The sequence below is a fragment of the Mesocricetus auratus genome, unplaced genomic scaffold (genome assembly GCF_017639785.1).
Source record: "Mesocricetus auratus isolate SY011 unplaced genomic scaffold, BCM_Maur_2.0 Super-Scaffold_100021, whole genome shotgun sequence".
NCBI lineage: Eukaryota > Metazoa > Chordata > Mammalia > Rodentia > Cricetidae > Mesocricetus > Mesocricetus auratus.
In genome coordinates, this window is record NW_024429202.1 from 26,662,547 (window position 1) to 26,680,478 (window position 17,932).

Consider the following 17,932-nt stretch of genomic DNA (forward strand, 5'->3'; position numbering starts at 1 on the left):
ATGACTTTTGTCCCACTGTTACTGAACTCATTTGACACTGTTGTTACTGCCTGCGTTCTACCACACCCACCTCCTACCCCAGCACCACCCGCCCACTTATTTACTGCTATATTTCTTAATTTTCCTCCCTTTCCCATTAGAATTAAGCTCTGTGAAGGCGGGTGTTTGTGTCTGTGTTGTTCATTGCCGTAGTCCCAGTATCTAGATCGGTAGTTCTCAAACCTGTGACTTGTGACTGCTTTGGAAGTCGAACAGACCTTTCACAAGGTCACCTAAGACCATCTGCATATCAGATGATATTTATATTATGATTTGTAACAGCAGCTACATTTCAGTTATGAAGTAGTAATAAAAATAATTAGGGAGGTTGAGAGCTACTGATCTGGGCCAAAGTACACAATGAGTCTTTGTTCAAGAGTGACATGTAGAAGAACGTTTCTGTAATATTTAGGGTGTCTCAGAGTCAGTGTTTGGGATCTGTTATGTTCCCCCATGGTGGACAGAGATACAAACTTCAGTTACTGTTAATGCCTTATCACAGAATGTCTTCCTGCCTTTTCAGAAATGCAGGGTTGACATCCCAAGTGCCTGATTGCCAACTCTCGGTCTGACACACTGTCAACTTAGTCTCTGTTTTTTAAAACCAAAGTGTATTTTAACAGCTTTTAAGTAAGGATAGATAATTTTTAAAATGCTTTATTTCTCTCCAGTATGATGAAACAAAAATTTGAGTTTAAAAGTTTCATTGATCTACAAATGGCTTCTTTTAACAGGTGAGGGCACTCACTGGTGTTGCTAGGGCCAGAGCCTGAGCCTTGGCTAGGCTTGGCCACTTTCAATACGCCAGTTATAGAACCAAATGATGGTGCATGCAGAGAGAAGAGATATGTTCAGTGTGGCCACAATCGGAAGGGGAACAAAGAAGTCCGTCTTGACCTGAGGTTTAAGTTTAACGGAAGGCAAGAGTTATGCATAGCTAAGCAGCCCTGCTCAGAGTGTGGCCTTGTCCATCATTGGCCCATCTTTGTCTTAGCTTCAGTCTCAGGTGGTCTGACAATTTGTGGGAACTGGGTGAGATCTCTTTCTAGGAAATGAGCTCACCCTTTGGCTTGCCTCTTGACCCTAGTCTCTTCCTTCTCCCAGCATGAGATTCTAGGGGAAATTCCATTTCTTGGGGGCCAATTGTTTTAAATGGTCTCATAACTGAAAGGCAAGCCACAGATGTCTCTAGAACATCTCCGTCCCTGCTGAGACAGTACAGGTAGTGTTAGTTTACTGCACAGGCTGTGAGGATTGAGAGCCAAGGACAGTGTGAAAGGGAGGAGGTTTGGAGGTGTAGAGTGGGTAGGCGCAGTCTTCTGGAGCTAGAGCATTGATTGTCACCACCCTGTAGTGGGCACCAGGAAAGTGTTCTGCCCCTGGGCGTGTCCCTCTCTTTCTCCCCCATTCTCTTCTCTCTTCTTCTTCCTCTCATTCTCATATTTAGTCTCTCTGCCCACCAGCCTCACCTAGCCTGCCTCTGCCGCTATCAGCCACTCAGCTTTGTATTAGACCAGTCAGGTGCCTTAGGCAGACAAGGTGAAACAGCATCACATCTTTTCACGATTAAACAAATGCAGCAGAAACAAGCGTGACACATCCTTGCCTCATTAAACAAATGCAGCAGAAATAAATACAGGACACCCTTAGTCGGTTACAGTAACATTCCACAGCATAAGCAAATGTAACGCATATTTGTGTAGTTAAATATTCCACAGCATGCGTGAGTGCAGGTGTTCGTCCATTTGTGTGCATCTGGGTGCCGGCAGTTGTCAGGTGTGTCCCTGGTCACCGGCCGACATTGGGTTCGGCTGTGCAACCAGATTGTCCCGAGGATCCAGTCTTGACTCTGCAAATGCCAGGATTATAGAAGGGTCACCACACGAACTCCGCCTTAATGTGGGCTCTGAGATCTGAGCTCTGTCTTCACGCTTGCAGCAAGCACTTTCTCTGTTGAGCCCTCTCCCCAGCCCAGACATTTGAGTCCTTCAAATATGGATGCAGCATTATAAGGAGAGCTATGGTACCTCTGCGAACTTGAAATCATGGCGAAGCCTGTGAGCCTGGACAACAACCCACATGGGCAGAAATATCTGGGCGTTAGGAACTGCAGGCTCCAACTCTCTCTTTACCTCAATCCCATGTGAAACTGCACCTGTCCACCGCAAGATCTGTAGGAACCTACCTCCAAGGGCTTGCTAGTCTTAGTTTACATTATCTGTGTGAGTCAGTCACCTATCCCAGGTAACTCTTGTCTAGTTTCTCCTCTTTCAGCTTTGGGTACAGAAATTCTTCTGTGCTGTTTTTACCTCCTTGGTCATATTATTTCTGTCTCCCTTCCCCATTTCAGTGTAAGCATCTTCCAGGCATTTCCCTTCCCTGATGTTACTGCACTGTGTGCTGTAGCAGTTTCTGTGACTGTTGCAGTCCTTTATACATAGTTGCATGTGTGTAGTCTCAGCCATTGCCAGCCTGCTCGTCCCTTCTTGTATACTGTTCTAGGAGCATTCTGAAATCATGCACTCTGAAACAAAGTCTCCTACACTCTGAAAGCTGATCTTACCTGAGTTTATAAACTTTGGTAGTTCCCTGAGCTCAACAGAACTCAGCCTGTTTTTCCCCTCTTATCTTCTTGTACCCTTTGTTCCTTCTCTCTGTGGTGACTGGCTGTTCTGTGGTGGGCTCTGTCCGGCAGCATTGCCCTATTCGCTGAGGAAGCGTGGCTAGTACAGCTGAGGAATTAAACTTTTTACTTTATTTGATTTTGGTATAAAATTCACCTGCAGTAAGTCATACTATGTTAAATTTTGTGGCTTTAGATAATGTGAGCAAGTCCTTTAGACTCTTCCCATCCCTGTACCTTACTGTACTTTGTTGCCCAGACAATCTGAGAAGAGGAAGTAGCCTCAGACCTTGGTAAAGTCCTGGCCGCCTTGTTCTGGCTTAAGTTACTCCCAACTAGGCTTTTCATTTCTGACTTCATTTCTTTCTTACTATTTTTTCCTGCTTTGCTATGTGCCCTTACTTGGCAGTTTTCTTCAAAGCCTTCAATAATTCCCCATTGCTACAGACAGAATGTCAAGACCTTAGCCTAACGTTTGAGGCCTTTGCAGCCATATTTATTCATTCATTATCATGCTTATTTTCTCTCTCCCTCTCTCTCCCCTCTCCCTGGGCTATTTCTGTGCTTTCTGTTTGTTCTATGGAGAAGTATTGCGCTTTATCATTTCTACAGTTGATTCAGGGGCCAGCATCATCACCACTAACAGTGGTCCTCACATCCTGCTGCTCCTCCTCTAGCTCACCTTCCACTGGCATCTCCCCCCACCTTTGGAATACAGCCCTTGTTGTAAGCTAGCTTTGCAATATTGTTTTTCTACAGAATGTAGCAAAGCTTTTTGAATTTTTAGATGCTCAATAACTTACTGAATTAAATACATACAGATGACACAATATGAAGTCAAAGACCTGGAGTCAGAAATAGTCCCAGGGGTTCTTTAGTTTTTAGTTTTGTTGTTGGTGTTGGGGTTTGGTGGTAGGGGTGTTGTACAAAACATCCAAGTGGAAATTAGAGGAAAACAGTGATGGGGTTGCAAGTAGAAAGACCAAGAACCCTTACTTGTGTGTGTCAGCGCTCGCCATCTGGATTGCTTGCTTGCTGCCCTCGAACGGCTTTATTCTCAGGAGTCCAGAGCAAGCTTGATGATGAAAGCTTACATGTTGTATAGTTTATTCTATCCAGTGTAATTTATCAGGTTTTTTTCCTTATTGGGAATCTGTTAGTCCTTCTGAATATAATTGAAAGACACTTAATCCCACAGGCTTTGCAAGGACAGATATCAAGTCAGCAGGTTGCTGTGGAGAAGCTGAAAAAAACAGCCGAGGTGCTCTTGGATGCCAAGGGCTCATTACTGCCTGCCAAGAATGACATCCAGAAGACACTGGGTAAGGTCTTAGCTCATTTCCTGTCTCGTGGGTACATTTGAAATGGAGGTATTTTATAGATGAGAAAGTTCACAGATGTAGGCTGATTTGTGATTTCTACATGTGTGTACAAAATTAAAACAATTTCTCAGATGATTATTCATGTTTCTCCCAAGAAGAGCTGAATTAAAATCTGAGTAGAAATTTTCTGTGAGGAGAAAGCCTCTCTTTATGAGGTGAACTTCTCTCTGTTCTTAAAGATATGCAAGCATTCTTGATAAATAAGTAATTTTGAGGCACATGTACTTATAAATTACATATTCATCTTATATTATCATATTTAATTATAAAATGCAAAACTACAAAATCTTAAGGCATATGAAGAAAGTATGAGCACAGGGTCTCAGACACTGGCTCTCAACCTTCCTAATACTGTAACCCTTTAACACAGTTCCTCTTGTGGTGACGCCAACCATAAAATTATTTTCATTGCTACTTCTCAACTGTAAATTTGCTAATATTATGATTCACAATGTGAATATCTGTTTTCTAGTGGTCTTAGGTGACCCCTGTGAAAGGGTCATTTGACACCCCCCACAAAGGGGCTGTGACCCACAGGCTGAGAAATGCTGTTCTAAGGTTTTGTTCTTCTGTTCTGATACACTATGGTGTAAACTCATATCAGAGACCATCACCGTAGGAGTCTGAGCCTGAAGGTGTGAAGCAGACTGTCTTCATTGTGTTTCTGTCCTTTGAAGAGGCATTTTTTGATGTCTTCCTTTTTTTTTTAAATATTTGCGGGGGGAAGGTTGTTGTTTTTGTTGTTGTTGTTTGTCTTTTTAAGACAAGATCTTGCTCTGTAGCCCAGGTCCGCTGGAGAATCACTGTGTAGCCCAGGCTAGTCTTAAAATCAAGCCAGTCCTCCCGTGTCAGCCTCCTGAATGCTAAACTTCCAGGTTTGAGCTGCCATGCCTGGCCTTCCCTGATATTAAATGTTCATCATTTCATGTATTACATCAATGCTTTAGAACTTCTATTGGCATCATTTTCTAGGAATGTGTGAAGCTATTTAGGAAACAGACACATTTCCATAAGGCCTTTTTTATTTCTAAGAAAAGCAATAGCTTTTAAAATATTTATTTTGGGTTGTTTGTTGATTTTAAAAAAGAACAAAACAACAAAAATAGGAGTTTGCTGTGTATCCCAGGCTACCCTTAAACTCATGAAGGATTTGCTAAACACTTGCTGTGTATCCCAGGCTACCCTTAAACTCATGAAGGATTTGCTAAACACTTAAGACTCTGTGTCAGGAACTGGAGCCAAAAGACAAACACCACAACAAAGATTTTTTTTCTAGTACTTTTTGTTGCTTAGGAAGTTACATAGGAATAAAACTTTTTGCAAGGAACTGATCAAATCATATACATACACACACGTGGGAATCCAAAGTCCTCATCATCAAATACCACCACTTTAGGACTTAGACCTAAATACATGGGGGGAGGGGTCAAGGGTCACAGACATGCAGTCCATAGCAAACAGTAGCACCCACAGTGTATTAAGTTTTTGAAAGCAGCTCATTGATGTGGCATGGGAAGTCATAAGTCATGGCTAAACGGCATAAGCACTGCCCCCTGAGGAACAGCTCTGCTGCCAATCACAAGCTAGGATTTAAAGAGGCTACTCTTGGGACGTTTAGTTAGAGGTCACACTTGAATTTGGCTCTTGTTTCCTCAGCTCGTAGCATCTTGGTGCATATTAAATGCAGTCCTCCTCTCTATTAAGCATCCAGATTCATTGTATCTTAGCAGCAGGGCCCCCGATTGTCTCCATCATGTAAGCTCTCCAATTCAGTGAGAATTTGTTAACCTGATTTCTCATGCTGTATCGTTACAACAACTTAGAAGAAATTATTTTGTTATTGACTCATACGCCATAGGCCAAACAAAAGCAAGTTAGGGAACTCACCTGTTTAGACCACAGCTCCTCCTGCTATATCCTAATTGTGTTCTTCTAAAACATTCAGAAAGAACTGAAATGCTTTTTTGAATCTTTGTATAGTAAATGAGTTTTTAAAATCATGATTTTTTTTAAAGAAAATTATTTTCCAGAGAGAGACAGAAATTAGTAGCCCTGTTCTTTGAACCCGTTGATGGCCCACGGTATACAATGTCAAATGTCAAAATACAGAATTTTGTTTTCAAGAGAAAATTAGGCAGGCAGGTAGCATTTTTCTTTTTTCACGTATATGTCTTCAGAATTGAAAGTGAAATTCATATCATGGGAAATGAGTTGTTCTGGTAACTCATTTTTGCCTTTTGTCTGCTATTAAGCTTGTAGGTGAATTCCGTTGTTTATATTTTAGAAGCACAATCATAGCTTTAAGTGGATTTACATATACTGTTTTCTTAATGTGCTTGCATCTTCTGCGGTTTTGAAGCCTCTCTGATTAAGACAAAAGCTGAACATGACTCTGTGTGTGTGTGTGTGTGTGTGTGTGTGTGTGTGTGTGTGTGTATGACAGACAGTTATCTCTGGAGAGGAGTTGTCTGGGACTGTCACTCACCTACCCCTAAATAGTTATCAATAAATATTGATATATAGTCAAACACAAGGGTGACTGTGGTGGCCTGCTGTTGAGACCATGTTTTCATCTCTGACACACTTCAAATGTTTATGCCTCTAAAGATCTTTCCAGATGCAAATGGCAGGCATGTAGAATGACTCTTTTTTTACTATTTCATTTTCCACTCATTTGTGTCTTTATAAAAAAGGTACAGACGATTTGACTATTCATTGGAAATGTATCTCTTAAACCTTTTTGTATGGAAGCCTAATTGTTAGCTAGGAATGCATTTGAAAAGGACTGAGGCCAACAGAACTCGGTGCTTACTGGTCCCCTCTCTGTGTGGAGCAGATGCCATTGTTGGGAGATACGATGATCTGTCCAAGTCTGTGAATGAGCGGAATGAAAAGCTGCAGATAACACTGACCCGCTCACTGAGTGTGCAGGACGGCTTGGATGAGATGCTGGACTGGATGGGAAGTGTGGAAAGCTCGCTGGCCAAGCCAGGTCAAGTGCCCTTAAACTCTGCCGCTCTTCAGGATCTCATCAGTAAAGACATTGTGAGTGACCTCTTTTAGAGGAATGAATTCCACTTGCAGTGAAAAACCAGTTATCTTCAGGAATAAGTAGGCTTAAAGATGGGAAAGCAGTGTTTGTACAATTGAATATGTAGGTGATTTTTGTGATGTCACTTAGAAAGGGATTTATGTACTTTTCATTATTCATTAAGGAGGGTTTAAACCTACACTGTATCTTATCTCATTTATTATTACTTCAGCCAGCTGCTCATGGGGTTCATCAGATCAATCTTGCTGTTGCCAAGCCTTTTAAAAATTAAGAGCATGGCTAATCCCCAGGCTGCCTTATATCCCAGGGGTTGCTGGGTAGCAACAACCCCCTGCGTTCCTCAAGCAGCCAGCCAGCTGTTCTCCACCCTCCCTTAAAGGGCTTTGGGCTGGGCTTCACCAAGGGAAAAATCAAACATGTCACTCATTTCCAACTGTTAGCCTTGTTAGTCACAGGTTGTTTAGGTTTATGGTGCTGTGAAGAATCATTTTCAAAACCCTTTGGCATTATTTGTAGATATCATTAGAAAATACATACAGCTGGGTGGGGGTGGTGCTCACCTTTAATCCCAGCACTCAGGAGGCAAAGGCAGGTGAATCTATGTGAGTTTGAGGCCAGCCTGGTCTACAAAGCTACACAGAGAAACCCTGTCCCAAAAAACTAAAAAAAAAAAAGAAGAAGAAGAAGAAAGAAAAGAAAGTAATACAATAATTGCTATGTTTCAGATGTTGGAACAGGACATTGCAGGTCGTCAGAGCAGCGTGAATGCCATGAATGAAAAAGTGAAGACATTTATGGAGACAACAGACCCTTCCACTGCATCCACACTGCAAGCGAAAATGAAGGACCTGTCTACTCGGTTTTCCCAAGCGAGTCAGAAACATAAGGAAAAGCTTGCCAAGATGGTGGAGCTAAAGGCCAAAGTCGAGCAGTTTGAAAAACTCTCAGAAAAGCTCCAGGTGTTTCTAGAGACGCAGAGCCAGGCACTCACTGAGGTGGACATGCCCGGAAAAGATGTTCCGGAGCTGTCTCAGTACATGCAGGTGCGTATTCCCCGGTCGCCGCAATGCTAAGCACGTAGACCGGTTAGGACGAGCTCATGCATCGGACAGTCTGCCTACCAGTCGTCATTCTAGCCGATTCATACTGTTGGTACTTGAAGCATTTGCCTGTTGAATAGAAGTAAACCATTTACCACACATATCATAGCTGCTACAAATGTCACTGTACATGCCAAAACCCCAGAGAATCAATACTGCAGTGCATTTTAAAGTGAACCGTTCACAGTGCCCCAGCTGAACATTTACAGTCTGTGGAGTGCTAAGCACTACATGTACTCCATGAAACCCCAGCTAGAAATATTCTGCTCCTCTACACACTTCTGCTGAAATGTGATTCTACGACCCAGCAACACTTACATTGACGGGTGTCATTGCTTTGCAGGAATCCACTACTAAATTCTTAGAACACAAGAAAGATCTAGAGACTTTGCACAGCCTCCTGAAGGAGATATCCAGCCATGGCTTACCAGGAGACAAAGCTCTGGTGTTTGAAAAAACAAATAACTTGTCAAAGAAATTCAAAGAACTAGAGGATACTATCCAAGAAAAGTAAGCATCCCATTCAAATGTATTTCCTTCTGCTTGGTGGCACTCAGTAGCTAAGTTGCTTTCATTTATGTAAGTATATGACTGAGGTGACTTCCAAAAGGTAGAGCCTCGGACTGTTACTGTGTTAGTGCATTAAATATGTGAAGGAGGCTGCGGCAGGATTACAGAGAGTTTGAGGCCCTAGTCTGGGCTGTAGTGAGACCCTATCTTAAGAAACAAAACACAACAACAAAAGCATCAAGTCACTGTTTGCTAAAATGTCGAGGTGGGAAGCATTCTGTAAGCACAGTGGTGCTGGTGGAGTGTTACTGAAATGGCTCAGCTCTCGGGGGCCTATACGTCCTTAGGCAGATACTGCCTTTCCGTTCACAAACACAGAAGTAACCTTGAAGGGCAGTGGTTCTTGCTTTGGGGACTCGGTTCAGAAGTTATACATAATTTCAGTATGTTCTTGCTTCTCTCATGAGTGAATGTGCCACAAATCCATGAAGAACCAGGCAGAGGCCCAGTTTGACCTTTGAGTCTATGAGGGAATGAGCCCTGGGGCTGCATCTTTTCATTTCCTGTCTCATGACGTTTATATGGAAGAGCACCCCAAAAAGATGTTTTAGAATGGCCATTTCTCATTCATCTAGTTTTATTTCCTCAGAACTCTCTACCTAAAACTTCTGAGTTCTGTTCCTGAACCTCTCACAGAAGAAATATTCTTGGCTTTCTTACATAATCTAGGTTAACTATTCCAGTCTTAAGTTTAGGTAATGTCTAGGCCAATAAAACATTAAAGCTATGCATCCAGAGTCACATGTGCACACAAGCCATTTACATGTCAAGTGTTGCGGTGCTCATAGGTCATGTGCTCGGCATATAGAAAGAGATTACAATGGAACTGCCTGTGCGTTGGGGTGGAGAAGCACCTTCTAAAACACCCATCACTGAGTTACATCTCTTTGGGGAGAGGTAGAAGTGCCATCACTCCAAAGTGCTGGGTTAAGTCATCCACTAACGTGACCTATGATCTCCTCAAGTCAGCAACGTTTACATGTTGTTTTTCTGGATCTTTGCTGACTGGCAGTAAGCATTATCTAAAATGGATCCATCAAGGTTGCTAGAGTTCACATAGCATTATAGAGTATTGTTATGTGTGGGTTACAGATTTTTTTTTGACTGTTCCTTTTCTTTGTCTATAGCTTTGCTTAAGCCATCAACAGTAGTTACTCAGCTGATGTCATTGGTCCCATGAGCAGACGTCAGCCTGAGATGTTCTGTGCATCCAAGGTGGTTGATAAAGTTGAACATAATGACCATTGGCTAATAAAGTTGGGAGTGATGACCACTGGTTAATAACTGACCTTTTGGAGCATCTGATTCTGCAGCCTAACTTCTGGTTTGCCTTTGTTCATTAGAAAAGATGCTATCGGTTCTTGCCAGGAGCAACTGAGTGCTTTCAGGGTCCTTGCTCAGTCACTGAAGGCCTGGATAAAAGAAACTGCAAAGCAGGTTCCCGTCGTGAAGCCTTCTTTGGGTGCAGAGGACTTGGAAAAATCTCTGGAAGAAACCAAGGTGGTTCATTAGACCTAATAGTAACTTCTGCTTGCCTATGTTAGCAATGAAGTATAGGATCCTTCAGTCTAAAGTCGTGCAAGCTGGTCACATAAATGCCCTAGAGGATCTGTGGTAATCAGTAATGGGATTAGCTGAACTTTTCAAGGCAGGACATAATCTCTTGGTTAATTTGATTTATAAAAAAAAAAAGATGTGTTCGTTAGCCATTAGCCTTCCTAATATTGAAGTTTCCCTTTTCATCAAATATCAACTGAGTTTCCATTCTTTTATTATGCCCCCTCCACATAATAAGAGAGAGACCCTTGTCTTCATGTGCTTGGCAACCAGTGTTGGAAGACAGATTATTTGGATCTCTTGCATAAATAGTATATACATATTTTGTTGTCTGACTTAAGTCATAAAACTTACAGCTAATTGTGTCATATTTTCTTAGGGTGAAATCATGTATCTTTACAGCTTCATTGAAATTTTGATAGTTAAAACTCAGCATGAGTTGGAATTTTGTATGCCCCTGTTTATTTTTATTGTCCTGGTACATACCTAACGATGTGGCTGGCAACCTGGTGTAGCCCTACAGACTTACAGTTGACAGTTACTCTGGAACATTCCCGTAGCACCAGGACACAGCCTGGCTTCCGCTGTGGCTGGGGGCAGAACACAGAATGGGCCTTGCCCCGTTCTCCTCTGCCAACAGTGTTAACAGTCACCTGGGCCCACAGTCATTGTTGCTTTGAAATATGCTTAAGAAGTTCAATTATAATGTACAACTTTGAAGCTACTCGGAAGACTGAAAGATAATGTGTTTTTGTGTTTAAAGAAATTACAAGAAAAGTGGAGTTTGAAAGCACCAGAAATTCATAAAGCAAACAACAGTGGGGTCTCACTATGTAACCTGATAAGTGCAGTGACTACCCCTGCAAAGGCCATAGCAGCAGCCAAATCAGGTATGTTTTCATGACCGGTTTGTAAGAGTTAGATCTCTCATGTTCATTTTGTGTATTTTAATTAATTAAATAAAAAGTCACTTCAGAAACACAAAGTGAAAGAGGTAAGACAAATGACCTTTAAAAGCACATTGAAGTCTGCCATAGAGAGATGGGGAAATGTCTCAGTGAATAAATTGTTTGTGTGCAAGCATGAGGATGGGAGTTTGAGTCCCCAGTACTCACATATGTTTTATACTTGAGCGGACGTGGTGGCCGGCCTGTAATCACAGCACTCAGGAGGCAGAGTCGGATAATTCTCAGAGCAGGTTGGCCAGCTAGACTCAAGGGTTTGGTGAGCGACCCCACCTCAGAAAACAAAGTGGAAGGTCATTGTGGAAGATAGCCAACATCTGCCGTGGGCCTCCACATGTAGGAGCAGACATACGTACACACACCTGCACATGTGCACCCAAAAAAGTAGGAACATGCACACACACACACACAATCCGTCATGTAAAGATATCTTTACTAATCCCTCCCATTTTTAAAATACTACATATAAAACATAACCACATGGTTTGTAACATAAGAAAGTGATAGTGAGGAAGGGGACTGGTCAGGTTCCAGTCTGTTTGGTTTTTGCTGTAATTACGTGGAGATAATGATGTTCTCTTTGTGTTGTTTCTGGTCTCATTATACTAGGTAGTGAAGAAATGAATTTGGTTTCCTGGAAAAGAAGTGAGGCAAGAGGGGTGGGCTCTTCTCTGAAGAGGCAGACCCCCTCTCTCTCATTCTTTGTTTTGTCTGCTTGTCTGTGCTTTGTTCCCAGAGCAGTTGACTCTGCAGCCTGTTGGTTAGCACACACATCTCAGCCTACCTAAGTCCTGGCTGACCCCATGCTTCTTAGCAAAAGAAGGGAGTTGCATATAAATGTTGATTCCCAAACTAATTTAATATGAGAATAGTGTTTAGGGAAGGCATACTTTATTGAGGTGTGTTTTTGTTTGTTTATTTTTGTTTTCTTTTAAGTTGAAGATTAGGCAGAAGGCTGATCCCATATTTCTATTGTGTGTTTCGAGGGCCCTCTGGTTTATCTAGTCTGACCAGGCCTCCAGCTGTCCCTATTGTGAGTGACACCCATGTTCCAGCTGTACTTTTCTCAACCAGCCATTTATTCCACTCTATTAATCCCTTTGAAAGGAATTCCCATATTATATATGCTGCAGTGATCTCTCCTTTCACCCCCTAATCAGATTTCCTGAGATGCCAAGTTGATTTTTCTAAAGAAGAGTAATTCTATTGTCTTTAATTTATTATAGTTCCTCCTGTCTCCTTATTTGTAATAAAATCTATACTATGCTTGGTTTTCTTTGCTTGACCTTTAAGAATTAGTTTAGAGACTCTAGGATGATTTCACTTCCACATAAGATGCCTTGTGGTGTGCGTGTGTGTGCGTGTGTGTGTGTGTGTGTGTGTGTGTGTGTGTGACAGTGCAATATTTAGATGTTTAAAAGTTTCTGTTGGTTGTTCTTATATGGACATACCTGTGCTTTGATAGACAGCCAGTGAATGCTAGCAGGAGAAAGTTGGATTTTATTAACAGTGTGGTTATGGAAACATGCCAATACCAGATGGCTACAATAATAGAAGACAAGTAACTATTACGACTCACTAAGAAGTTTCTTTTGATAGGCAGTGGCTTGACTGTCTGTGGTCCCAATTGTGTTCTTACAGGTTAGCTACCATGGTACCCATCAGCCTTATTCATTAGTTCTTCTAGGCACACGGCTAATAATTAGTAGAACTGGCGTTTACACTCAGGAGTCCAACCCCAGGCCCAGGCACTACCAGCCCTGTGTTGTTTCAGCATATGTGGACTTAGCAAAGACTTTTGTTTCAGCTCTACTTCTAAAAGTTTCCTTGTCTTTTTAAATCATCCTGCCTTCATTAAACCTCTGATGACATTGTGTAAACTACCACAGACAGTTTTCAGTCCTTAGGTAAAGCAGACATTCTCTTCTTGGTTGCTTTGCTTTCTTTAACGTGTGCATACTGGGGACCTTCTTAAACTTCAGCAGCTTTGTCATTGAGATGGCTTTAGCATAAAACGACTTTGCTACATTATTTAGGAATTAACTTTCGATTAATTTATAAACGGTGGGAAGTAAGACACCGCCTCCCTACTGTAAGAATAAACAATGACGTTCTTAAATAACCACCCAGTGACAGCTTGTTTAATGCCATCTATAGTTAGTGGGTAGAGATTCTAGGGCAATCTAAGGTTACTTAATTGTTTTTGTTTGTTTGTTTGTTTGTTTGATTTTGCAGGTGGAGTAATATTAAATGGTGAAGGAACAGACACAAATACTCAGGATTTCTTGGCAAATAAAGGTGAATAGTTACTTTATCTGGTTCACAGTTAATGGAATTTGCCGTTTTTTGAGAAAATCCTTTTAGAGGGTAGTGGTTGTATTGAAATCTTAAACTTGAGTTAGAATGGCCACACTCTCCATGGATATATTGATATAATATTCTGTAAACACTGTCCATCTGAGAGTAATAAAACTTTAATGTTTCACTTTGGTACTTGGTTTTATTTCCTTCTTAGTAATTTTATATACATTTCTACTTGGAATAGCATTTGATCTTATTTATTGCTTGGTACCCAAGGAACATATTTATGTTTAAACTTATAATTCCATTACACTACGTTTTACTATTACGTAAAGTTACTAAGTTATTTGTCATTAACTAGCAGTTTGACCTGATCTTTTGACCCTAAAAATGTCTGTGGCTTAATAGTGACAAAGTAGAAGGAAATGCTGTGTAGTATAAATTTAATTCTATAGCTTTTCCCCAAAACACTCAACATGCATTGGTGTACTTTTATTCCCACTCATAGGTTTAACATCCATTAAGAAGGACATGACTGACATAAGCCACAGTTATGAAGACCTTGGCCTCTTACTCAAGGACAAAATAGCTGAATTGAATACTAAACTCTCCAAGTTGCAAAGGGCTCAGGAAGAATCAAGTGCAATGATGCAGTGGTTGCAGAAAATGGACAAAACTGCAAGCAAATGGCACCAGACACCAACACCTACCGACACCGAATCCGTGAAGATGCAGGTTGAGCAGAATAAGGTAGACTGGGTATAGGGTGGAAAAAGGACCAATGAAAGAAGTCTCTCTGGCCCGAAGGCCAGAGCCAAAGAAACACACATTCCCCTAACCAGTTCAGGAAACTGAAAACCAACCAGTCCCAGAGCACAAACACCAATGAAATCCTACCAATCTCCACCCTGAAAATCTCTGCTCGGGAAAGATCTGCCCCTAAGAAATCTTTAAAAAAAATTCTAAGGAAGCCAAGGATTAACTACAGCTCAGAGGGGAAAGGTACCCCAACAGAAGTGTTACAGAACCTCATAGCTTCCCCAGAGCAGGTATTCCTTGGTTGCCAACTACGAGGATATGTTTCCCTTGAGCTGTAACACTTAACACTGGGTACGCAGAAGGAAGACATGAGAGAGAATGGACTGAAATTCAGAAGCAGCCCTCGTGGTCATGAGCTCTGTTCTGTTTTTTACCTAGACCCTTCAACACATAACTTGAGAGTTTTAAAATCTGTCTTTCTGTAGAGTAGGGCAATTAATAGTCATTTTCCCTGCCCTCTGACATTATAAAAGAAAAAAACCAAACTATTGGGTATAAGTAACTTTGCCATCGTTAAATCACTTAAATCTGGGATATTAACTTTTGTGAAAGATTTAGTTAAGGGCTAAATATATTAAGGGCCTGTTTTGTCTGCTATCAAATGGGATAGCTAATGCTGTCCTCTTCTTTAATGGACAGTATTTCTGTAGCTGCCAAAATTGGGAAAGTAGTTTTCCATAGTGGCACCATGATGGCAAGAATATTTGCACATTATCAACCTATATTGCCTTCTACCACATGTTTATTCCCAAGTAGAGTCTCAGATTCTGGAGGCCTTTACCAAGGCGGATTTGTCTATCAGTTAGTCTCGCTGAGAACATCTTACATTTCCCCGTAGTAGTTTGAAAGCAGAAAATTCTCTTCAGTAGCAGTCAGTCATTGCCTTCACTGTTAGAGTGTTCCCCTGTGGGATTTCTGTATCTCACAGTTGAAGGTGGGCAAAGAAAAAAATGAGAATTACCAGATGCAGTAATCCTCACCCACTCCAGGATTTAATTTAGGGTTTCCTCTCTGGCTCATGGGGGGAGGGGTATGTTGTAGCATAATTGTGCCTTTTGTCTTTTGATGTCATGCTTTTGTGTAGTTAATTGTTTTTTCCTTGTTAGTCATTTGAGGCAGAGCTGAAGCAAAATGTAAACAAAGTGCAGGAGCTGAAGGACAAACTGACAGAGCTGTTGAAGGAGAACCCCGAGGCTCCCGAGGCCCCCACCTGGAAGCAGATGCTGACTGAGATGGGTAAGGCTGTCCTCGTGACTCAGCTCGCAGACATCAGAATGTTTTTCAGAAAACATCCAGTAGTCTCGTTTGCTTCTGGATTGTCTTCAAATGTTTCAGAATCTGTTTTTAATATTTAAAATTAAGACTTTCAAGCTCATTGTTCTGAGAATTGACATTCAGCTGTCTTTATGAAAAAGGTGAATTGGTTGGTAAGAAAATGTTATGCACTGAGTACCGTTTTCATGGGCGCTTGTTTCCTTTTTATTAGCTTTGTGTTCAGAGCTGTTATCCCTTACGATGTTTTCTCTCAGGCTCCTTCCTCCTCTGCGAGACTGGGACTCCTCCAGCCCTGTCTTCTTAGCTCTTCTTTCCCTCAAGCCAGTGTTGAAAGAACACTGGTTATTCCTCCCGACCCATCCTGTCCTTGTAACTGCTAGTAGGTATAGGATTTTCTTCAGAGGACTTTTCAATTTGTGTGAGCTAAGAAGACTAAGAAAGGAAACTTCTTACTTCAGTCTGTGTAGAGGTTTCCATAAGTTAAGGTGTGTCTAGCTAGGAGCCGCAGTGTGTGCTGCGTGAAGTGTATGCCATGGGTCATCCTTGGGATGACTTGACTTTCAGTCATTCCATTAGGTTTGTTTCAAACCTTCTCTTTAGTGTTAGGCATCATGAACTTAGCAACAAAAGTGTTCTTAATGTTCAGAGGTAGACAGGATCCAACTGTCAAGACTCCCTCTGCTTCATGGTTCCCCGAAGTCAGTGGTTCTCCAAGGGATATCAGATTCCCATGGTTCCTCAGATTCACTTGAGCCGAGTGGTGTCAGACATTAGGGTAGACACAGGAGTGAGGTGTGTGTGCTTCCTCAAATGCCTCCTGGTGCTTTTGATACTCCTCCACCTGTCTGCTTTGATAACAGTCTCTCTAGTTAGATTATACTGCCATACAGAGGGATACCATTAAATAGAAGTCACTTACTATATATATTGTGCCACATGGCCAAAAACCAAATTTCTTGGGGCTAGTGGAAACAGCTCAGTCAATAAAGTGCTTGCTGACACATGAGAATAAGGACAGAGTTCAGTCCCCAGAACCCATGTAAAAGCACTAGACACGATGGTGCAAGCTTGTAATCCCAGTGCTGAGGAGTCACTGGAACTTCCTGGACAGCCTAGTCTACTTGGCAAGTACCAGGCCAATGAAGAGACCCTGTCTCATAGAGAAAAACACAAATCGAACAGGTGCACAGCTCCAGGAATGGCAGCAGGGGTTTTCCTCAGCTTCCACACACAGATGCACATGTGTACCCACACAAACACATAACAAAACAAACTGAGATAAACCGACCACACCAAGTAGTTATTGTTTCTGGAGTGATAGATGGGTTTAAGTGCTTGCCTCACGGCTCTGATAACTAATGTTTCCCTCAGGTGTGCTCTGTGGAAACAGGAGAGCTGAGGGTTAGGTCCTGTGGGACTGGGAATGACGGACAGGAATAGCAGACGTTGCAGGGAGGTGCCCAGGTAGGCTCATGTGAACATGAGCATTAAGATTACGAGGGCTGGATTAGAGGATTCATCTCAATATAAACACACAAGATGAGTGTTCCAGGATCAGGTTGTGGCAGACCCCGAGTTTCGGGCAAATGATGAGAAGTTATTGATTGAAGGATTTGAGTAGGGAAGTGATATGTTTAGAAACGGTAGTTTCGGGGGGTGGGGATGACTTGAGAATTAAGTGGCTTGTGCCTGAGAAAGAGTAGGGATGTGAGTTACAAGAGTGCTGAGCTGTGTCTGTGGTTTCAGAGTATGCTCTTGGCACACATACAGCTCTGCAGTGCCTGGGAACTCATGAGAAATATGAACTTGTGGAACCCCCACTCCAGACCTACCGCATCAGGTTCCTGTGTGTTCACAGCCCCTGTAGGAAAAGTATGGTGTAGACCAAGGTAGACGGCAGCACTGAGCATTATCCACGAGGCTCTTGGGGCTGTGATGGAAAAGCAGGAGAGGTCAAAGGGCATCAGAAGTCACTGTGGGCATTAGTGGTTAAGAGCACATGCTGCTGTTGCAGAGGACCTGAGTTCAGTTCTTAGCACCACATCGGACAGCTCCAACCACCTTCAACTCCAGCTCCTGGGGAACCAGTTCTTCCGGCCTGCACTGGCACCCACACCTCCACCACCACCATCACCACCACCACCACCATCACCACCATCACCACCACCACCACCACCATCACCACCACCACCACCATCACCACCATCACCATCACCACCATCACCACCACCACCACCATCACCACCACC

At 42.3% G+C, this 17,932-nt stretch overlaps 1 protein-coding gene across 18 annotated transcripts in view; it reads left to right on the forward strand.

Moving 5' to 3' along the window:
- Positions 1-17,932, forward strand: part of Dst (dystonin) — a 400,220-nt gene that overhangs the window by 296,182 nt on the left and 86,106 nt on the right. For all 18 annotated transcript variants that reach the window (XM_040729445.1, XM_040729449.1, XM_040729447.1 and 15 more), the window contains 9 exons: positions 3,861-3,984; positions 6,881-7,089; positions 7,822-8,139; positions 8,540-8,706; positions 10,110-10,266; positions 11,087-11,213; positions 13,524-13,586; positions 14,098-14,339; positions 15,515-15,644. In XM_040729445.1, coding sequence (XP_040585379.1) covers positions 3,861-3,984; positions 6,881-7,089; positions 7,822-8,139; positions 8,540-8,706; positions 10,110-10,266; positions 11,087-11,213; positions 13,524-13,586; positions 14,098-14,339; positions 15,515-15,644 — 1,537 coding nt within the window. The remainder of the gene's footprint in view (positions 1-3,860; positions 3,985-6,880; positions 7,090-7,821; positions 8,140-8,539; positions 8,707-10,109; positions 10,267-11,086; positions 11,214-13,523; positions 13,587-14,097; positions 14,340-15,514; positions 15,645-17,932) is intronic.